Consider the following 24,914-nt stretch of genomic DNA (forward strand, 5'->3'; position numbering starts at 1 on the left):
CGAACTTGCTCTAAACTTTCTACATTCAAAAGTCTACTTAAGACCCATCTTTTCACTTGTTCTTTTGTCAATGAATCTGCTTCCTCTCTAAAGCGCCTTGAGCAGTCACTTTACTGATTTGGCGCTATATATTCATTTATTATAATTATTATTATTATTAATATTATTATTATTATGCCAGACAAACTTGGCATGTTAAGATAGAGGGTGCTATTTTAGTGCTTAGCATTAAAATCTTCAATTTAATTGTTACTGTTTGTTGACCGTACTACAGTATAAATTTGGAAAATTGACCGTTGACCTTTTCCATTGTAACTACAGTATTGTACACATGACCAACAAATAAAGACTTTCTTTGAATGACACACAGTACTGCAAATATCTTCATAACTTGCTGTCCAGAACAAAGATATAGCTCTGCATATTCCGAAACGATGAATTGCACCGTCAAAATACTGTATTATAACTGCATCTACAGTATGCAGGGCTAAATCTGCACACAACTTCATTGTCTTATATACAAGTCAAAACAGTCACGCATACGGCAGCTATTATTAACCTCAAAATACATTCTACTACTGTACAACGATAAAATGAAGCAGTACCAGCAAATGCTACTTTTAAGGACCCCATGGAATACAGTTCAACGAACATTCTGAGCGATATCAGTACACGTATGTACTGTACATATATATACGAATGAGAGAACACAGCCTTTAGAAACCGCCAAATTTCATGGCAGAGCTGTAAAACTGAAAGGATCGATTTTTACAACAAACACAGGATGTTATAGAACCTGCTGAAAAACTAACAAAGTAGTGAACGGGGAAAAAAATGAAAGAGTGGTCTCCCATCGAGTAGCTATTAAAGTGACATCATCGATAATAAGGAGTCAATGTCATCAATTGTTGTTATCATTATTGATCCCTGTGATATCAACTGAACTGGAAATCATATTCTACACACCCTATCCATCGACACAATCTGAATGCTTCCTAGTACGAAATGATATGTGAATCTAGGAGACACTATATAAATGCAGTATCCACTGCACTGTACAATCAGCTCAATACACAGCTCATTAAACAGTACAATCAGCTGTGTATGTCTGTATAGGTGTATGAAAACACACACAATTTAGCCTACTGAACTGAATGCACTAAGTTCTATCTAGGTGTATATAGTTCTTTCCTCACAAACCTAGAATCACCCCTCATAACTGCATTTCAAGTCCAAATTTACTGCCACTGGGGTCCACTATGTCCGCTAAATAATCCATTCATGAGCCAATGTTACATTGTACAGTTAATGGTAGCCTATATATATTTGTTTCCATGGAAACCATTGTATGTATATAAAATGTGAGATGTGTTTTAATTCTATTTCAACTGTAAAAGGGAAAATCTATAACTTATTATTTGGGCTTAGGGATTCTTTGCAACATTGTGAATGGATTTGTTGGCTCCCTTTGAAGCCTAAGTTCAAGGCCAGCATAGACTATGCGGCCATCTCAGAGGTGACGAATGAGTATTGATTTGGTTTGGTTTGAGGGACATCCACAAGGAAACACTGTGTTGCCTTTCAGTGCGATTTCAAAACAAACTTGTCATGCAGTGCACAGTGTGAAGAAGAACAAGGATCCACTGACTGTCAGTGATGTTAGTTCCAAACTTTGAACCAAATATATCAATAAACACTTGTAAGGTTAGTGATAGCTTTCAGGAAACTTGCTCAGAGATGAGATAAATATTTATACAAAAGAAAAACAAACACACAAAAAGTCACTTCCAATGCCTAGCCAGCAATCAGACAATATTAGCAAAAATTCCATGCGAGATCATTAACAGGATTCAGTTAATAACTGGCTGAGATACACTTTTTTTCCAATAAAGACAACAATATTAAAAAAATAAAACACAAAACTTTGTTTCCAATGCCTTGCCAACATTCAGATTTAAAGCGAAAAAGACAGATCAAGCAAGAATTACTCCAAATGTGTACTGAATTTTCAACACAATTTAACAGCAAGAATCTATGAACGAGGCTTTGGATCTCCCACCATAAAACGGAGTTACACAAATCCTGCAGAAACATGGACAATAATTGCCATCTGTTGAAGGAATGTCATCAAATAAAACAAAACAATATCCATTAAGGAGATGCGAGATTTGACACGATTTCACAGATTTGCTCCAAAAATCTCAGTCCTTGCTGGACCATCATCATTATCATAAATATTCTATGAATAGTTCAGACATGGAAATTAATCAGGCAACAAAGTGAAAAGGCCAGCCAGAATATTAAATGAGATTTAGCTTTCTGACTGATCACCTCAGATCAAAAGCAAACAGAGTGAAGACATTGAAATACTGTAGGGCACAATGTATAAGTATTGCTAGCCTACTGTACACTGACAGTGGATAGGATAGGACAGTGGATAGGATAGGACAGTGGATAGGTTAGGATAGGATAGTGGATAGGATAGGATAGTGCCACTGTGGAGAGAAGATAGGTACTTGCATTGAAGTATCCAAGGATGATCTAGATATTTCTCTCCCTCAAAAATGGGCACAATTTCTTTCCACTTCTAATCTGTAAACTTTGACAGCATTTGCTCAAGTTTCCAAACAAAATTTCACAGCATCCCCAAAACTTAAAAAAGATTCCTGCAGTGAAAATTTAACAAAAAGTAGGCCTCACTGGTCTCACACTGGCAAAAAAATTGCACATGCTAACTTGCATCCAGAGAGCAAATAGCTTCAGTCGTAGGTCTCTTAGAGGGTTAACACAACTAGTACGCAAGAAGGTGCTGTGCACCCAACTTAAATACGAATAAAAAAACACTAAGAAAACAGTTTGTGTAACAACTTACCATCTATTTGATCAATCAGTGACAAATTTACTCTACTTTAATACCTTCAGATGTCAGATTACTCTTCCAGTTTAAAGGAGCACAGATCCCATTTAAATAGAGTCAAAGTACACATGTATACATGTAGTGCTATACATATGTATATAGCTTAAAGCTCATAGTTTGGTCAGCTCATTTAAATCACAGCAAAGATCAAAAGCTATGTACAGTATCCTCAAGTTTTGCAACAATTAGTTGTCATTTTACCCATTCAACCCATTCAACTATTTATATATAGCCAACAGATACAAACACAGTAAATTAAACCTGTTTGAATGATTCAAGTGTTATGTGGCTTAGTTAAAAACGACACACTAAGACTTGCTATGTACAAGGCATCAGTTTTGTATTGTGAAGGAACGTTAAACCTTAGGCCTAAATGATAAGATCTCCCAAATGGAAACAGACTTTTCTGAGCAGTTTGGAAAAGTCTTTCATCACAGACCTGTATATACTGTAGATCAACAAAGACCGATGATAATAAAAGGGTTGACTTCTCCTTTAAGCTACACCTTTAATGAGCAAAGGTCAATCCCACTGATTTTTACCCCCTTACATTCCAGACATGTTGACATTGGTTGGTTTATAACCCCACAGTGTATACTTTGAGAAAAAAAAAATTAAAGGAAATTACCTTAGTAGAAAATTCAATCTATTTTTGTTTTGCCCTAAAATACTTGAAGTATTGTCAATATTTAATCCCATGAGAAGGAGGAAGAAAGGCTAGTTTAGGGTTGGGGGTGGAGGGGGTGTCAATGGTATTCTATTCTATTATCAGTCTGTGAAATAAGGTATTATGGAAAAGTTTAAATGTGGGAAGGAATATGGTTAATAGGGTTGCAAGGTCAATAGCTCCATCTTTACAACTATAGTTTTTTCCATTGTTTTTTTTTTGGTCTGTTGTATGGCTCTTTCATATTTTCGACTCTGTTACTTTGTTTATAAAAGTAATGCATACAGACCCAAACTGTGATCCAGATACATGTGGCCTCCGGGGCACCATAACCTAGCCAGATGCCATTTACCTTGATCATGACATCTGACCAAGTAGCATCGAACGGGAGGGATTGGCCGCGCCAACCTCCCAATCGCAGCCCTTTGGTCTTGGACCTGTTCAGTCTGGCACCAGTAGCCTCTTGGAAGGTGGTCAAAACCTTCGATAAAGGCTTGAAGGTACCTCTAGCAATGACATATACTGTACATCTCTATCTCTATGTACATATATCTCGTGTATATCTCTAGCCATGTGTGGACAGCTATGACACGTAGGACACTAAACTATGGTCACATACAACCAGAAATCAATATTATTAATCATGGTGTGAATTTATGCATTATATTAAAATATTATTAAAATCAAGCAAGTGAAACTTACTAACTATTATGAGAAAATTTATTAATTTTTGTAAGTTATATGTAGTCTCAACCATCTTGGAAGTAGATGCTGGTCTGATTGGACATTTTTCTAATAATTCTTGGATAGCGATGTATTATCTCAACATGTATGGGGGTTGGGTCGGGGGGGGGAAGGGAGTAGAGGGGACTAAAATAGTGTTAGATATTTATTTTCCATCATAACTTGTATATCTAGTAAAGTACATGTAGTACATGTTAAGAGTGTTCACTTCCTCATTCTACCACTGTACCAAACATGTAGAGCTGTTTGTACATAGCATTGGTAATCTTCTAAACATCTTGTAATCACACAACTGTAAGGACATGTATGTGTGTGTACACACACACACAATATATAGTCCTAGAAGAAAAAAGTTCAAACTATGTAAACAAAGTTCACAAGCCAAACACAATTGATATGCAGCAATAACCAAAGAAAGTCTTTTTTGTCTAGTACCTCTATACTGAAAAACTGATTACGTCACGTCGTAATCTGAACGGGAAGTCTAGACGCATGATCTATATGTGGGAATGCATTAAATACAATTTATGTAGTACGTGTAGGATCCATTAGCCAATATTAACAGACTGATAGGATACTGTATCTCAACTACAGTATGACAAAGTTCTACAGTACTGTAAATGTTTCTTAAGTTATGTGATGTAATGTGATCTGTAATGTGTGTGATGTGATGGGATGTAATGTAATGTAACAAAGTTATGTAAGGCTAGTGTAGTACAAGGAAGTAGTACAGTAATGCAGTGCGGTAATGTAATGTGTTCTGCAATGTGTTCTGCAATGTGTTGTGATGTACTGTGATGTGATATGATGAAATGTAACCTAACGTTATGTAACGGTAGTGTAATGCAGTGAAGTTATGCAGTGTAGTGATATTTATAATGTGATATGTAATGTGTGTAATGTGATGGGATGTAATGTAATATAACACAGTTATGTAAGGCTAGTGTAGTACAAAGAAGTAATGCAGTAATACAGTGCAGTGATGTAATGTTATGTGTTCTGCAATGTGTTGTGATGTGTTGTGATGTACTGTGATGTGATATGATGAAATGTAACCTAACACGTTATGTAACGCTACAGTAGTGTAGTGCAGTTAAGTAATGGAGTACAGTGATATAATGCAATGTGTCTGTAATGTGTTTTGGTGTGATGTAATGTTATATAATGTTGTGTAATGCTAGTGTAATGCAGTGAAGTACAGTAATGCAGTGGGGCGATGTACTGTGATCTTTAATGTGTTGTGATGTGATGTAATGTAATTAACATAAATTTTGTGTAATGCTAGTGTAATGCAGTCAAGTAATGCAGTGCGGCGATGTACTGTGATCTGTAATGTGTTGTGATGTAATGTAACGTCATGTACCAATGATATGTAATGCTAGTGTAGTGCAGTGCACACCAATGCAATGCAATGTAATATTATGTACCATTTACATGTAAAAACTGGTTATGACATTTGTTTATCTAGTTAAAACGTGTCAAGACTTGGAAAGGGCACCAATACACTTTTAAAGAGGCATTTATTACTTTAAAAAGAACACAGTTGAGTAGATAGCTTTGAGGGCAACAGTAGTTGAGACAGGTCGGCTTATTATTTTGTTTAGCCTTCACAAAAAGAGTAGGCAGATTAGAATTGGCTCAGAAAAAGTGCAAAAGTTGAGAGAAGACAGGTAAGTAGCAGGGTGAATGAAGTAACTTCTTCATCTGATAAAAATATTCAACATGTAATGTACTGTACTGTATAGACCTTAAATGTGAAATGGAAATATCAGTTCTAATCCAAAAGTTTTTTTTTCTTTATCCCAATATAGTCATGTGATTCAAGTTTGTATCATAAAATACTCAAAAGATTTCTCTTTTGTTATAATTTTCTTTCTCATATAAATATTAAAGCAATGTTCACTGACACATAATTTTTTACAAATATCAATCGTAGAAGATACAACCCCTTTAACTTTTGATATAAACAGAGCCTTGAAAGTGTCATTATTTTGCTGATAGAACATGACCCTCTGAAGGATATTCAAGCTGATGAAGGAAGGTCAGAGCTTCTGATTCAAAAAATCATTCCAAATACTGCTTCTACTTGACTAGAATTTATATCCTGTTAACACTTATATCATAACCCATAACACACACACACACGCACGCAGGCTCCTTGCAATCTGGTACCGATTCCCATTAATTTGAGCATGATGAGCATTTCAAAACTAACTGTGTAATTGACTAATTATTTGCCTGGCTGACTCATAATATCAATATGCCAATCCCCTGTACATCATGGCTTCCATCAGTGTAGAAGTACTACTAAGCCAATAGATCTGTACTGTACATGTAGGTTAATACACATGTATAGCTCATAATTTTTCACACACCCAATAAAAATATCTACAACCTCACTAGGAAATACCAAAATTAAATGTTCTTGTTAAGATCATGTTAAAAGGGATTTTTTTTTTTCACAGGGTAAATTCTTGTGTGATCATAAGGTATCACACAACTAGTACAGCATATCCTGGGCGGTAACGCCCTGCACTATACTGTAGATATGCACTGAGCTATATAAAAGACTTACTATAGCCTGCATATGTATTTCAAAGAAATCAAACGCACCATTGCCACTATACAGTTCATGCAAACCACTCCATTCAAATAGTTCTAAGCTTGATAACACAATTTAAAGCTCATTACGTATAGAAGATCTATATATAATTTTGTGGTCAACAAACTTTCTTAGAAAGGAGTTTAAACTTTTCGAATAGCTCAATACGAGAGACCTTTGATTTAAAATTAGTCGTGTGGAACCTTTGCACTACCTATTTGAACTATTAGTACAGTATATATGTTCGATAGACCATGACCAAATCTTACCAAGAGCTACCAAATTTTCCACCCTTTTCGATGTTATCGTGAGACTGGTAATTCAACTATCCTTTTTTCAGTACAACAATCTTTGTTAACAAATTCCACAGTTAACTTGACTACACAGTACCTACAGTACTGTCCTTTTAATAAATTTACTGTACACATATATACTGTATGTGCAGTAAATGTCTGCATTTTGCTATAACTTTGTACAATATTCTATAAATACTTCAAACATTAAGTTTAAGCTGTCTTTGCAGTTTTGGAACTTGGTAACTGGAATATAAAAAATAAGCCAAAACTTCAGTTTGTTTACATTTTGTCTACCAATTCGATCACTTGAGGACTAATGTTTTCGACTTCATCTGAATAATGACATTTAATGCTAGACAATTCTTTGTACATAATCTGATATCTTTGCATTGTGTACAGTAGCTACTGTATAGCATATTTTGGCCACATAGCAATTTGCTATGATACAACACATCATCCAAAACATGTGCAGTAGATGTATGTACAATTCCCTGCACGTACAGTAGATATCAAGGTGGTAAAAGTGCTATTATAGCTTTATTTGTATCCTGTAATTTGGTCATCACATAAAGTGCAATATTTCCCTATGACCTGATAGCAAATGATTCATACCCACAAGCCAAATGGCTGTAGCCACCCACTTGACCTGATGTCAAAGCAGTCTGCTACAGTACATGGTAACCAACTAAAATTCAAGCCTTTCAACAGGCTGCAAAGTCTTACAGTGAAATTTACATTCTGCTGGAATAAAAACACCAGCTCTGTGGTTAAGCCATGGATATGTTGCAAACTTGAGAAAATCAAGGGGAAACATCCATACATGTGTCTAGCACACAATCCATTGATAATGAACACGAGCATGCTGTTGTAACGTTATAAGTATATATAGCAACACTCCATCATTGCAAATTGATATGTTTTGTACACTGTTTGCGTTCTGCACGTCCAAAGAGAATCATGTGACAAGGGGAGTGCCAATGAAATCTAAACAGGATATTGTCAGGATATACACACCTCCTGAAACTCCCTTACCTGACCATTCAAGCGATAGAGAATATTTAGTTACGACATACCTATGGGAAATGAATCATTACCCAGGAGTCATCACACTTTCTCTTTGAGCAGATCATGGATGAGATTTTTACGTGTGCACTGCCTTTCAATAATACTGATGAACGGAGAGTTCATACTGTAGCTTCACGGTTTTATATCCAGTGGAAAAACTGTGCAAGTAATTAGGACTCACTCACTGTACAGACATACTTGAAAGGCACTTTGAAGCCTTTCAAGTCTAAAATAAGAAGTCAGTTTAACAAAGACCAAAACAGATAAACCACCTTAAATCACTTGGTTCATCTCCTTCAGGAAATAAAAATACTGGGCAAGCTTACAGTAATAGACCCTGATCTCCCAAGCCCCTTTCTAAACCCTGTTCTCCCAACCCCCCTTTCTAAACCCTGTTCTCCCAACCCCCTTTCTAACCCCTGTTCTCCCAACCCCCTTTGTAAACCCTGTACTCCCAACCCCCCTTTCTAAACCCTGTTCTCCCAACCCCCCTTTGTAAACCCTGTACTCCCAAACCCCCTTTCTAAACCCTGTTCTCCCAACTCCCCTTTCTAAACCCTATTCTCCCAACCCCCTTTCTAAACCCTGTTCTCCCATTCTCCCTTTCTAAACCCTGTTCTCCCAACCCCCCTTTCTAAACCCTGTTCTCCCAACACCACTTTCTAAACCCTGTTCTCCCAACACCACTTTCTAAACCCTGTTCTCCCAACCCCCCTTTCTAAACCCTGTTCTCCCATTCCCCCTTTCTAAACCTTGTTCTCCCATTCCCCCTTTCTAAACCCTGTTCTCCGAACCCCCTTTTGTAAACCCTGTTCTCCCAACCCCCTTTGTAAACCCTGTTCTCCCAACCCCCTTTTTTAAACCATGTTCACCAAACACCACTTTCTAACCCCTGTTCTCCCAACCCCATTTTCCCAACCTTAATTCCTATAAGAGACCACCGGTCATTCGGATATACTGTACCTACAGTACTTGCTCAATACAAAATTTCATTCATTTCGTTCCAATTTAGCTTTACAAGGGGATTTGTGACAACAACTTGTCGCAAAAAGGAAACCAAAAATTCCCTAGATTGCATTTCCTGAGTATCCCATGACTCTTTCAAGGGCAGGCAGGATATTTTCCTACAAAAAAAGTTGTCACATATCGAAGTGTAATGTAACAATAGTACAGCACTGCTCAACCGATCTAGCAATGATAAACTATGGCAATATTAGTCTTTGGTACAGCAGAGATATATGTTAATGTATATGATGTATATAGAGTGATGTATTTCTGCCATGGAATGGGAGTTCTCATAAGCATTACATGCCTCTCTCTTGTTTGAATACAAAATGTTTGCATTAAAAGTTAAAAGAATAATAGGCAAGGAAACTTTGCTGATGTTTATGGACATATATGTAACTAAATATAAAGTGATGTGTAGATTTATAGAATTAACTACTGTATGTATGTTGCATAATATTGAAAAAGTTTATAATTTGTGGTGCAAGCAATGAGGACCTTAAAAATAAAAACAATGTTTGGCATACCTTGCTTGTAAATTTGGCAATGTACTGGTACCATTGCAAACATCAATAAATATGTATTAAATGCATATTTGACATGATGAAGGTTTGGGGAAATAATTCTACGATACACTGAACTAAACAATTTAGATTTTATCAGGTATATACAGCTTTTGTCACTCCCCTGACTACAATCTGAGAAATCCTGGTCACATTAGAAAAAACATTACAGTATGTTCCATTGACATAGAATTATAATTTTTTAAATAAAAGCATACCACATTCAATTGTTACAGTTAGCACACAAAGCTCAGCTTGCGCTAGTCTCTGACCGTACTGCTACTGTAGACATCTACTGTTACTACTCTGCACTGCTACACAAGTCTACCATGACAATCAACCCCCCTACCCTGCCCCTCTCCCCCTACCCTGCCCCTCTCCCCCTACCCTGCCCCTCTCCCCCTACCCCCCATCCTCAATATGTTAACAAATAAAATTTTAATAAATACAAATACATTTTGGCTATTGTTACCAGAATTAATTTCAACTTTCAGCATTAAAAAAAATATATTATTTTTTGATTGCATCTCAATACCACAGGGGATGAAATCCAATCGGCAAGTCGTTTCAACTGAAAATCCAATGAATTTATCTTTACTTATCAAAACTTTTGTCGAACGATCACGGCCTATAACTAGAAAAGTTTGGCCTAAAACAATTCCCTCCAAATTTTTGGCAAACTCCAGGAAAACTTCAGAACCTAAAATACTAGGCTTTATCATGCCTCAAAAAAATACTTAATCCATATGCTATGTAATTAATATGAAATTGTAGTTAGTGTATTAGTCCTATAGACACTACAGACACTATATATATCTACTGTACCTACTAGCCTTTATGCTTTTAAGTTGCTATTGGCAGAACTCAGAATCTCAAAAAATAGCAAACTGATATTAACAGCTGACAGAGATGGATGGAAATAAAATAAATTCTGCAAACAACTGTGGCTGCTTAACAAATAGACATGAGATTATTAGTATTGAAGTACAGTAGGCCTACTACACTAGCTGAAATCTCATTCTACAGAGACTCAGACTGTACTTCAAACGACGACCTTCCACGGTGCAACATTATTATTACCAGAACTTGATAATATGAAGTTATGATGTGTGTGCGATGTTGTACAGTATATACCTCAATTGATATACAGTTGACTGGAGTATTGAGGAATGAACATGTATTACTGTATGTCATTTGGCAAAGGGGATGAAGTTATAATCCCAAAGCCAATGAAGCGGTTTCATTTCTCTAGTTGGTACTCATAAGAGGGGGGGGGGGGGGGGTGGGAGCGGGAATACACACTGGGACAGAGTACTAATTAACTTCCACAATCTGTATTTAAGCTATTCTGCATTTTGTGTCTCTGCTCTTTTGTTTTAAAGTAATTAAGTTATTATAACTAATAAGGGTCAAAACATAAAGTGTGCTTTACGTCTTTGCAGAATACTGCAAAATCATATCGGATATCAAATTAATCACTCCTAGGGGAAGGAAGGAGGAGGAGGGGAAGGGAGAAGGCCTTCAAAGGGATTGGTCACCTTGTAATGTTAATGAAGCATTTTAAGAAGAATTTTCACCAAAGCAGCTACTATACTACATACTGAAGTCAGTTGGTCCCAGAAGCCAAAGAACCGGACAGATGGATGACGACCATGTTGAAGTGTAAAAGGATCAACCCTGAGGCTTTCAAAGAGCTCTATTTGCATTTAGGTTAGAACTGCAGTGCTTCCTGACAGAATCCTAAGTCAAACTTTGATGGAAGAATTTAGGCAGAGAACTTGAGAGATGTGATGTAAGATATGAGTTTTTGGTCGACCAATCAGAATGACTTACACCTCACCTGTCACAACATACAAGCTCCCGCTTGATCCTCGACTCAGATAATTTGGGTTCTCGATGCCCCCATCGAGATCTGACCTACCGTTCTGTAAGCCTGAGGGTTTAATTGACAAATTTTACACCAAAATTGTAACAAAAAAGGGCACAGGTACTGTACAGTAGCTGTGGCTAAGTTAACAATTTCACTTTGCGCAGGGTAGCAGTAGACCTATGAGAAGGTATAATATAGATAATAGGAGAGCTGTAGTAAACATATCTGCACTCAAAAAGTTTCTCACGAATGCGAGATGGCGGATTGTTTTAACTGCACATGTACATGTCTCTTCTGGATATTTTCATGCCTTGTGTTCAAGCTAGGAGATTTGCCTCGCAGTACATCAGACCTTTCACCAGATTTGTTAATTGAAAAAGAGATCTATGCAAATGTGCATATGATCTAGTAATGGGAGGGACAGGAAGTGGGAAATGGGAAGAACGTGGCGGAGTAGAGGATTGAAATGTTGCAAAGTGACATCTGAGGACAGAGAAATATGGTTTAATTGTAACCCCTCCCTCCCCCTCCCCCCATCAAACTGTCTCTAAATGCACAAAACATACACCAAAGAGTGACCAAATTTTTATGAACTTCAACTATCTGTTCATTTAACGATCATTTTCGCAAAACTCTTGATCCACTTTTGAATAGTCTCTTAAAATTGACCTTTGGGATGTACTTCTCCAAAAGAGTTTAAAAGTGCATGTCTCATGTCCCATATCTCCTTTTAGTGCCACACCCTCTTGTCTCATGCCCTGACTCATGTAACATCTCACATTTCATGTCTTATCCCATGTCTTGGCTCTTGTGACAGGTATCAGGTCACGACTGTCTCTGCTCATGCCCTATCCCAATTTCCTGTACTCATATCTAATGTCCTGCCTCATGTCCTGTCTTATGTCTCACATTGTGTCTCAGGCTTCCATGTCATGTCTTATTTATTATTATTATTATATTATTATCACTTGGCCTTTTTTTCACAGCAAAATGTACATTACTCTAACATGCACAGTATCCCTTGGGCCTGCAGTGATCATTGACACTCTTGGAGGTTAACAACAGATAATTACTTGCACATGTTATTACTATTTGTAGGTGAGAAAAGACACTTTTCTAGAGTTCATGTAACCAGTCAATTGTTGAAAGAATCTGCCAAATTAAGGAGAACTTTGCTCGTAAAATTTATCAACATTTTGGCAAGCATTTGTTCCGCATACAACCTGAAAAGATGAACACACAGCTCAACAAATAAGCGTACAAGTTGAGAGCCCTCAGAGCGTACACTTAAAAGTACATTTACACAGTTAATGTAGCCATGTTCTCTTCATGTGCCAAAACCGACAAAACAATTTAATTTTCCTAGAACTGCTAATGCCAACATCCTCAAAAGGACTACAATATTTGAAACACACCAACACAATCAAACATGATCCCCACTAAACATGTTAGCTCTACATAGTTTGTTAAAGTGCAGTTAAAATTGGCCTTTAATCCAAAAGTTTACCAAACCTACTCAGTATTACTCAAAACTAAGATCTTCTTCGTACAAAGCTACCTTCGAAACTTTTCATCAGGTGAAAGTCACTATCAGCGAGTACTTAGTGAATGTGATTCGCATCTCAACATTATCTTGCCCAGACACTATTCGTGTTATCGTGTACTAGCATTGATCACATCTACATGGAAAGCAAAACATTTTTAAAGTTTAAAACTATTTAACCTGCACTCAAAACATATAAGTTCAAAATGAAAACTTGACCAGTCAACCTTTTGAATTATATACAATCGGGTCAATATTAAAATTAGTCACCCATTTACTTCAAATCTGGTTAAAAAATATTTATTGATATCAATTCGTAAATTTGTCTGTGCTTAATTGATTCAATCAAATTACTTGGATTTCCACACATCAGAATTGACGACTTGTTAAAAATTTAATACAAGATTAATGATAGCTGTGCTGGCTTTATTATACTTCCTTGTTTACATTGCACTTTGCATAACCGTGTAGGTCATTTATGTGTGATCTATTATTAAACTAACTTGATCTTTGCTTCATCAACTTTTTGATAAATAATCCAATTCTTTTAACGATCATATAATATGTAAAAATCTTGATCCACTTTCAAATAGCCCCTTTTGATTTTGGGGGGCAATTCTCCTGAAGAGATTAAAAGCATCTCATAGTCCATGCTCTCATGTCAATGTTCCATCTCTGCTCATGTGCCCTGCCTTATGTCTCATGTCCTGTCTCATGTTAAGTACATCTCATACTTCATGTCCTATCTCATGTCTTGGCTCATGTGACGACAAGTTTCAGGTCACGACTGTCTCTGCTTATAATCCCATTATGTTCCATATCAAAATCTCACATAACAACATAACTAACCATTTTGGGAATTAACACACATGTACTTTATGTCTCTATGGCTATAATGGTTTACTGTTCACATTTGGCTGAACTAGCTTTTATGCAATATCTATTATGGTACATTTTCTTGATTTACACACATGTGCAGTCATTTGTATGTCAAAATGATTAAAGTGTGCTGGTACTATAGTGTTAAACATGTGGTGTACTCACTATACATGTGTGGGTATAGTTGTGTGTGATAAGCATGTATACAGAAAGTACGATGAAACTAGAATTTCACCACTACATTACGTACACATATATATATGACAGCCTCTGAGCAATTTGGGCTTAATTATTTATGTTAAATTCTTTGTTTACTGCAATGTTCAATTCCTGTAATGGAGATAGGGGGAGGGGGGTTGGTTCTGCAAATGCTGAATCTAAACTATTGACTCTCCTAAAATAAACTAATGACTTCAGTTTCGGTGTGAACACAATTTCAGTGTAAAAACTGTTCACATTCTACCGTGAAAGCAGAACAGAAAGTGAACTGGTTTCAGATCCTCGTGGCACTATGACTATAACATATTTTACAAAAATGACATCTCCTATCCACAACTTTTCAAAATAAGTTATCTCCCAATTGGAACATGATATTTCTTAGCTGTTTTGGGTACCCTCGTGAAATGTGATACCCCTACTATAAACCATGTAAATCAACTCTCAAAAAGTTACTGAACTCTTTTGCAAATATTTGTATTTACTGTAAGCCCAGGTTAAAACAAATACTTTTATACAGCATTGAAAATGTTCACTAGTTATACAAGGCTGGACATGTCACAAAGTTTCACTCCCAATTTACAATATACAATGTACGTAGGACAATGTGGACAACATGGTTGACTAGAAGGCTAAAATCCTACTTTCGAGGAATCAGAATTGATGTGGCTCTAGTAATTTTCTTTATGATATTAAAAGCCAAAATTTGGAAATGGAGACAAAGCTTCTGAGAGCTGCTATCTGAAGTTTTGAATAATGGAATTATAAATTGAATTATAGTATGCCAATTGGTCTGTGGTTGCCCTATATATTGGAAAAACAACCTCATTTAGGGGGACATGACAAGTTTAAAAACCTTCTCGTAAACAGGAACCTAATTTAGTTTACTGTAATAATCATGGGAAGTCCTACAATCCCATTCGGTTTCTTGCATTGGCTTTTAGTGATGTTCATTTATGATGTGTTACATATGAAGCTGTAACCTAAAGAAGGTTTTGCTACATTCTTGCTTAAGTGCTGTTGAAAGTTTGGGCCTAAACAACCTATGAAGTAAAACTCTTAGGCACATCTGCAAGGTATAGGCCTAATACATAACCTGTAGAGGCCTATACATTCACTCCTTGCTAAAGTTTCACATTCCATCCATACCGAGGCCTAACTGTTTATTGTCAGGCCTCCACACTTAATGTAGTTTTACGAAAATGAAGTGTCCTCAAATGTAAACAATGGCAGCAGCTTTTGGTCGAGCTAGGACTTAGGCTAGGCCTAACAAATAAAGATATATGTCTAACTTATACTGCTTTTTTATTCTACATAGGCCTACTTCTTCTTTCTGTTTGTAGTTATAAATACATGTAACTTAGTTTTCGTTTTGGGGCATTTATATTCTTCTATAGCTCCAAAGAAAACAATCCTTGATGATATTGATTTGGATTCTAAATAAACTAGACACTAGGGCTTAAGTCTTATTTAAATCAATATTACTTAGAATAAGGGTTTATATCTAACACGATATTACAAATACTGGTGTAATGTGTAGGCCTTCTTAAACTTAAGATTCTCTTAGTGCAGGCCTAACTCTCGAAGCAATTATTGGCATAACTTAGGCTACATCGTACAATTCGGGGTACGTGTATGGCACAACAATCAGTTAACGTTGACCTATTTAACGTTAACACTAACTTTGGCTATTCCGACGAGTGGGCGCGGTCAGTGTAAACTTGGGACGATGGAGACATTTTCGTAACATGCATCACTTACCATTTGCTGCAGGAGCCATGCCTTCGAAACCTATCGGATTTGACATCTTTGCGGATTAACGCAAAGAGCGTCTAACGACTTCTGTTCCCCGTTATTGATAGTCCTACTGTTACCAATAACAGTTACCTAGCGTACATATATGTTCTGTGTGATTATTATCCAGGCATGTACTGCATATATATACGATGTTATCAAAGTACAGTAGCGTAAATACGTACACTACTATACTACCTACACCAGTTGTCAACAGCAATCGACCATATCAGGAATCAACTGGGTATATTACGAAAAGTGGCGGTACAGTCAATTTTATTTGACCTATATGCTAATGGTAAATCCCAACTGGTGTTCAAGTGTCCCGCTATCTTGTAACAAATTTAATGAATTTGTCCACTAATAGCGTAAATTAATTAATTTCAATATATTGATGTTGGAGTTGGTTAATGTGTTTCAAGATTGTCAGATTAAGGTAGAGTTTTTGCCAATGCCATTTGTGATAAGGTTATTGTCAATTTGTCATGCTGTCACGGGTGTGCCATCTTTTGGGGATTGACTGGATTTTCGATTAGATGGTTTAAGTGCGTGGGGAGAACTGCGGAATTTCTGTCCTTGCATGTCAAAGTTGATCAAACCAGGGAACTTTTTTATTTCCAACTCAAACAATAGAAATATTACATCGGCTAGGATAAAGTTATAAAAAGTATAACTTAAACATCGCAACAATTCCATGTTCAAACAGCAATGCATTCAATCGTAGTGTTCGACAGAGGTTTCGGCCCCATTCGCAAATCTTCCCATAAGTCACAAAAAAAATATATTTAAATTAAATTTTGAATTGATATTAAATAATTGGCAGCATAACAGCAGCTTTTTTTCGTTGGCAACACTACAGCGCTCTGATTTAACTTGAAGCGTCCATAATGGTACAATGTATGAAATTTTGCAAGAAACTATGCAACTGGTCCCAGGGAACGCTGAAAACATGGCCCTGTTCTTGGGATTTGAACGACCCACCCCCCCCCCTTAAAAAAACCCATAATAATAACAATAATAGATAATAATTTAAACGTCAACTCACGTCCATATTTATACATCTTTATCGTGAAATTGACTTTCAATTTAACTCCGGTTAAATTCTTTCATGCTTTTGTACATATTTTTACATTGAAGATGAAAATATTATACAATAAAGTAACACAATTTTAGGCTTGGCCTTATAGGGTACACTGCTAAGTGTTGTTCAAATTATAAAGGGAATTAAAAATATGAACATCATTTACTTGTTGCAGATGTTGTTGACCAACAGAAGGCGCACTGTATAAATATATATCATTAATGAAACTTTTTAGAACTTACAAAGTCAGCTGTAAAATTCACAAAACTGAGGCTGAACCAAGTTTGGGAATTTATGAGCAATGCACTTACCAAGCTTCAGCCTCAAGATCATGTAGTATCTTCCGTGTGACCAGCATCTGGCAATATTTTTAACAGAAGGGTGCCCGCCCCCCCCCCTCCTTCCCCCACCCATACCTCATGCATGATGTAGCTTAGGCCTATAATGGTTTTGTTCTCGTAAATTAATATAGTGAGATGTGTAAAAGTCTTCTTAAAGTTGTTCATTTATCAACAACAAAAAGTAAGAAAATTGTCGTTGTCCTACTAACGTATTCAATCTATTTGAAAATAAATGTCCTTCGTAAATTGCAGAAGATCGCACTGTTTCTATTATTACTATACCCAGGTCGACAGTCCTTGTTCACAGGTACGGTATATACATACACATAGCCTATATATGTAGCCTATATACATTCATTTGAAGTTAACACCTTTCGTACCAAAAAGTGGAACTTGCAAGTAAGCAGGTGTAATGTCATATAGGTGTAAATGATACTAGGAAAATAGAAACGTGTTTTTTTTTTCGCTTGTCCTCCAGTCTTGTCCTGATATTCGATTAGGTACGGTTTCAACTTTCATCACATGTATAGTAAAGCTCATACAACACCAACGTTTATCAGTGTATTCCTATTCGAATGCTGGAATATAAAGATGCGTTCATATTTGAAGGAAAACGTTCATGCGGAGCTGTGCACCTATGACATCACAAATTGTTGAAACTCTCATCCTACACTGCTTTCAGCAGTGAAAATCGCAACGATAGCATATTAATAAATACCGTCGTATGCATAGCCTACGTACGATATTTGTAGCGTTAACATTCCGTCACTTACGGTACTGACTACTTTTAACGCTCTAGGTTAAATGTAAGTCACTATAATTACTACATGAACTGGTAATTTGAGGTGGGTATGATACGTCTTGTACTAATGCTACAGAGCCCTCCCTCCCGTTCCACCCCACCTCACGACACCAACTCACTCCCAACCACAATACACCATGTGAACAAAGCCAACTCCTATAAACCCACCCTACCCAACATTAACCCCGCCCCCTCGAAACAATTCCTAACAGAACCTACCCAAACAATATGCACCAACCCCTACACCCACCACTCACCCCGTTATACTGAAATCAGGAAAATTAGAAAGTATAGACTGTACGCCGTTACTATAAGAGAACGGCAGCTCCCTGTTGATATTGGCTTAATAGTTGCAATTTAGAGGGCGCTCATTCAAAGCTCTGTCTCTATATACGGCTCTGGCTCTGTCATATAAATATTTGGAATAGGAGAAACAAATCCTGGGATTTTACAGTAGAGATTAATATCCTAACAATTTCTGTGAAATAACTAGTCAAAAGTACGTTTCCCAAAATTTTCAGGATTTTACCAATTATTGTAGCACACCGCTATATGTAAGCGGACATTTAGTTACTCTCAAAAACGAGGGCGCTTCAAAAAGAGACGTCAGCGAGCCACACAGCGTAAGTGAAATGAAAAACGAAAGCTCATAAAAAATTCAAAAGAATTTAAGAAAAAAGAAAATGAAACGCATGTAGTAAACGTGAAGATAACAGGGGGAAAAACTTAAAGCAATTGAGAATACTATGGATATACGAAGCTGCAGAGTCTGCATGATAACTTAAGTAGATAGGCGGACTTTTCATTTCAGAGATCTATAGACGACTTCTTTTAAACACTATGGTTAGGCCTAATAAACAATTTAGTAGCCTAGCCTGCCTAGGACAACATTACTAGTCCTATTGTAGTACTTACTAAGCTAGCATATAGGCTACCTGCCTTGGTCTGGGAAAAAGACATAAAGAGTACTTCTGACCGAGAGGTCCTGATAGGACCTATTTGAAACAAAAGCCTAACAAATTGCAATCATGGTGATGTTAATTTAAAAAAAAAAGACAATTTTGAGGAAATAAGAAATCAATAAAAGCTTGATCACTCTCTGCAAGGTGTAAATGTTGCATTCTTTACAGGCTAACACAATTATTTCAAAATCCATGGGCCGTATATTCACTCGATATGTAAAAAAATTGTTTTCATGTTCTCATGATTTTTTTACACCTATGCATTCCCCCAAAAAGAACCACAGCCACAAAGTGCTAGACTACGTATAGTTGCATCATGAATACACTGTGGCAAATGCCATGTTCAATTGTATACCCTTCATTACTCTATACCAGGGTTTCCCTAACTTTATCCCCCCCCCCTAACCCCCATGAACCCCCTGTGGATGTCAGAGTTGTCCTCGAAGCCCCAACTTTTCGAGACACGATCTGAGTCATTATTACACTATACGCATAACAGTGCTTCGTAAAAGATCAAGTTCATGTAGTGTAATATTGTAATGAAAAAAAAACAAGAGATGGACAAATATTGCGGCCTGTGTCTGTTTCATAATTCAGTCATTTATCACATGCACGGTACGGTACTACCATGGCAACATATGCGTATGGAACGCGAAAAGAGTTTGTCGATAGGTACGACTTTCGTACATAACTAAATAATATGACATATCAGATGTTAGCTCAACAAAAAGGACTCTATAGTTTTGACGTTCAGAAACGTTTCACGAACCCCCTGGGATGGACTCACGCACCCCCTGGGGGTTCATGCACCCCAGTTAGTGAACCCCTGCTCTATACCCTCCAGAATAACTTAATAAGTAGTTTCATTTCTCCTTTCATTGATACACATGGTGTTCAGTAGCATAGTCCACATGAGCAGTGCTAACTGTCAACATTAGAGCATGGTAAGATGGGCTCTACATGGACTCTTTTACACCCTTTCGCTTTGGTGAAATGAAAGAAGAGTTGACTTCCTTCTGTACATATCATTGTTATATCTGATGCAATGTTAGGGTTGAAACAGACATTTATTAATTTTAGTGACAAGAATGTTGATTGTTTGACAGGAAGGTACCATCAAGTTGGGTATGGCTGGGTTCTTATGTGCATCTTACGTACACAGAGAGCATAACACACGGATGTGACCACGCCGGGCGGCTCTGGGCGGCCCCGCCCAGCACTAAAAATTACCGCCCAACACGGTCTTAAAAATCGTGCATCCCGCCCAGCAGTATTTTCATCTAAAATCCCGACATTCCTAAAAATACATTCAACATAAATTGGGCCTAGCCTATGCCAAAATCATACCGACTTATAATGCATCAGTTACGCATGCGAGAAACATTACCTACGGCTCTCAATCGGCCCCTTGTAAAATCTCTTTGAAACAGGTACCGTACGTAATATATTTCACTAAAAAAAAATTTAAATGTAAATTGTTACCAAAACTAGTACTTGTGCAGCATTCGGCATCTGAGCACATTCAAAAATCGCAAAATTTCTCAAAGGGGAGGGGGCACCCCTCCCCCAGGACGGCGATCAGTAAACCCGGCACTCAGGAAATCCTGGGCACATCCCTGATAACATCATCCAAACCACATGATTCAAGCTGCTACATGATTGACTGAATATCTTTTACTAAAACATGTGGACATTGGTCACAGTAATTGCAAAAATAGTTTCATGTTTTGAGTATAATTATTTAGGTCCTTGTGTTTGTTGCTTTTCTCTTCGGATGTAGCCAGCTTGTGGGAACGGTTTGCCAGCACCTCATCAAGTTCTACCACAGCACCACCGCCTTCTAAGGAGAAAGCTATCGAGCAGTCAGTGCTGAGTCGTGAATTGATCCCAGTGAGTAAACTAACAAACTGATTTTCAGATTTAGTGTCATTTTGTACTGCAGCTCCTCCCCCCCCCCCAACAGGTTGATAGTGCTACATAGGACTTAAAACTTCCCGGGAGTGGGGGTCCGCCACTCCCATAAAATGATATGACGTCACAGAAAAGAGAAACCCCCTCCCCGCCCACCTACATTACTGTTGACACTGGTGCCATAGAAACGGACCAAACATATGCCAGAGAACCAGGACAGACTGGTCCTTTTAGAACCATCTTCCCACCAGGACCCCTACCAGCCGTTCTACCACTACAGCTCCCCTCCCACTTCCCTCTATCTGATAGAACACCGGAGATATCTTCATCAGCTTTGGCTCATGAAGTTGGTGAGAGTGATGACTCTCAAAAGGACCCCACATCAGTGGCGGAGCTAGGGGTATTGGTCAGGGGGTCGAGAATGGTCTGTAGGGGCGCTTTCGATACTATCTAAGTGGAGCGCCACCACAGGTTGGCGTGGAGCGTACAGAATTTTGTGAGTAAAGATACTCCCTAGATCACCGGAAATTACCCTTTCCAGGCCTTGATAATTTGCAGATAAACGAAGAATAAATAGATGTCATCGTCAACAAAATGTGACAAATGTCAATAGGTAGATGAGAGTGGAATAAAAAAAGTCAATAATCGCAATTAAGTAAAAAGTGGAAAAAAGCTGAAAAGGGCGCCAGCAGTCCATTTGAGTCCGTCAGGGGAGGGGGGGGCATCCGCCCTTACTATATAGACGCTCCGCCACTGCCCCACATATGTCCCAGATGAAGAAGATTACCAGGTAGACGTCACAGATGAACTTCCTGCGCAAGGAGAGTCCTTTTCCAGAGAGAGTTGTTGAAGATTTATAAATATATAGTTTTTAGTTCTTGTCTAGACAATCTGTTGTACAAAATTAAATGTGATGAATTTTATTGTAATGTCGAAAGTATTAGTAGGGGGGTGGGTGGGGTGGGTGGGAAGTGGATTATTTTTAACGTTTACATGTTTTTCAGGTCATGAAGTTATGAAGTGCGCCCTCGCAACCTTTTGAAGGTCGGAAGCCATGATTATTATTATAGGGGGAAAAGTTCAGCACATACTACATATATAACACGTAACTTAAATGTGAAGTATATAAGGCCCATTTTGCATCTGAGCACCGTCCAGTTAACTACAAAAAATGCACAGGGAACGGAACACCTCTTCCGATCTTGTACATAATACTATAGTACCCCCCCCCCCCATAACAGTGTTGGTTGCGCTACGTGGCTGCTGTTGTTGTATCGCCAAGGCTGCCCCCCCCCCCCCAATCAAGACCTTCCTACATGTTGAAAAGTTGCCGCTGTTATTCGGGGGATATTGGCCTCTCCTTTTGTAATTAACCCCGGGAACTTCCAGTGGAGAGGAATTCCAGAAGAGTATTACTGTGACCGCGTATTGAGACAGATATTTCGCCTATATAATGAGATTAATTAGCAAAGTCTATAGTTCGTGATGTTTTTAAGTATCTTACAATATTTGTTTTCCGATTCAAACAGGATTGACGGATGTTTGTAAATTTACAGAGTCAACCTCAAGTCATGGCTAGACGGGCAGTTGAAAGCAAAGATTAAATCTGATAAAAAGGTTTGCGAATAATCATCAAGGACTGTAAACATTGTATAAACACCAAGCCAGTTGACTAACAATTGTGGGTGTGGGCTTGACGGAGTTGGGGTGGGTTCAAGGGGGGGGGGGGTTCAGCGGTGCTAGGAAAGTTATGTTTTGAAAACCTGAAAAAGAATTCGGGTCTGTACAGAGGCCTTTTAACATTGACATAATTTAATAATAAAACGTTACGCACCATACGATTCACCTGATGAATACACAGCTTAAGGTAACACTGTAGGATAGCCCAAACAGAAATATTTCTCACTAAATTAAGTTGCCATGATGTTGCCATGGCAACCTGAGTCATCAGGTAAAGCTCCTAACACTGATACTAATCAGAACACTGATGCTGTTTAACATATTGGTCTATGTAATACAGGCTAATGTCATGATTATTACTTTCCCAAACAGCTAAGCAAAAATGTTACTCCATTCGGAGATTTGATGCAGATTTAATGTAATGGCTGAAGACTTGAACAAGTATACAACTGACATCATCGAATCACCAGCGCTTCGAGTTTTTTATATTTTCCTTTATTAATTACCATGCATGTCTTTTAAGTTGTACTGGATGCGGGTTTTGTCAATGCTGAAGATAAAATAGTTGAAGCTCTTAACATGACCTAATGGTGGCATTGGTTTCAGTGTCGACACTATATAGTAACATTCTACCGTAAGAATATAAAATGAAAGCCAAAGCCAAAGCGAAAGTGACAGGTTTCATATATCCTTGTAGCAGTATGATAACAGGGAGTTTTCCTTCCTACAGTCCTCTGCCATATAAGAAAAACATTATTGTAATAAGGTTAGTGTCATCTTCAATCTCTCAGCCGTTCCAAGACTCTTATGTACTTCTGTAATACGACTTTCGCCTCTATGCGACCTTTCTATCAACTGGCGCTGTCCTTTGTAGGGTATCACTCTAACTATACCTCCCCGATCCCCCCACCCCGCACTCATCCCTCTCTACGTGTTAATTCATGCAACTGACGGCGAAAAAAAAGAGGTAACAAACATTTTTGAGGGGAGGGGCTGTATGCATCGTGGTATAAGTGTATGACCCGTACACAGGGGCATATCAAATTTCGCCGAGAGATATTTCTTTCAAAGTTTAGTCATGAGTGAGCTAGGGTTTCAAACTCCTATACAGCAAAACCTTGACTACAATCTGCAATCATTTGAATTACTGTACAAGTGTACAATTTAAAACGAGGAATTCCCTTTCATCAGTTCATCGATGCTCCTTGACCTCTTCACCACAGGTGGTCAAGAACACTCTTGTTTCAATTAAAGCGTCATTAACTGTATATTCGTCGATCCGACCTGTGTGAGGGTGTTACTAAAAACGAATGACAATTGCGTTACACATAACGAATGACAATATGTTGTACACACTAAGTAATTAAGTTGACTAAAACGAATGACAGTAATGACAGCACAGACATTTGCTTCAACCGGATATATTAAAGCCACACAAACCGAGTGGAAAAAGGAGAAATCTTGCGCCAGTTGGAGCTACTCTGTAACAGTGGCGTAGGGAAGGGGGGGGGGGGCAAGGGCGCCACCCTGGCGGAAATTTCCCCCAAAAAATCGGGGTTGAAATCGCAAATATCCGAGTTGACATTTTGCGAATGTGACCGGTGTTTTCGGAAATTCTTGAGCAAGAATTTTGACTTGCCCTGTGGGATTTTACCCTGTGAACTTAGGGGAATTGAAAAAATTTGTTGCTGTAAAAAATCATTGTTTTTGTTTTTATTACCCCACCCCCCCTCCCCCAGGGCAAGGCGACAGTCGTAACATGCGATTTTCCTCAAATCATTTTTGCGTAGAAAACCAATAACCGCGTTTACTCCACTTCGTTTATCGTTCTATCTTTTCTCACCACCGTCCTTCGTTGTCATTCGTTGTCATTCGCTGTCATTCGTTGTCATTCGGTGTTATTCGCGAATGATAATTAACTCTGTACAAAGTCAATTGTCATTCGTTGTCATTCGTTTTAGTTTGTCCTCTGTGTG

At 37.9% G+C, this 24,914-nt stretch overlaps 1 protein-coding gene across 4 annotated transcripts in view; it reads right to left on the reverse strand.

The window, feature by feature from the left end:
* LOC139968739 (anoctamin-4-like) overlaps nt 1–24,914 on the reverse strand; it is a 103,640-nt gene that overhangs the window by 76,972 nt on the left and 1,754 nt on the right. For 2 of the 4 annotated variants that reach the window (XM_071973136.1, XM_071973104.1), the window contains exon 1: nt 16,129–16,368. The exons of the other annotated variants lie outside the window; for them this stretch is intronic. In XM_071973136.1, the coding sequence (XP_071829237.1) occupies nt 16,129–16,174 (46 nt within the window). In that variant the 5' untranslated portion in view covers nt 16,175–16,368. Of the gene's footprint in view, nt 1–16,128; nt 16,369–24,914 lie in introns of those variants that run through there. 4 annotated transcript variants of the gene reach the window in all.

Source organism: Apostichopus japonicus, chromosome 1 (assembly GCF_037975245.1).
Source record: "Apostichopus japonicus isolate 1M-3 chromosome 1, ASM3797524v1, whole genome shotgun sequence".
NCBI classification, from domain to species: Eukaryota; Metazoa; Echinodermata; class Holothuroidea; order Aspidochirotida; family Stichopodidae; genus Apostichopus; species Apostichopus japonicus.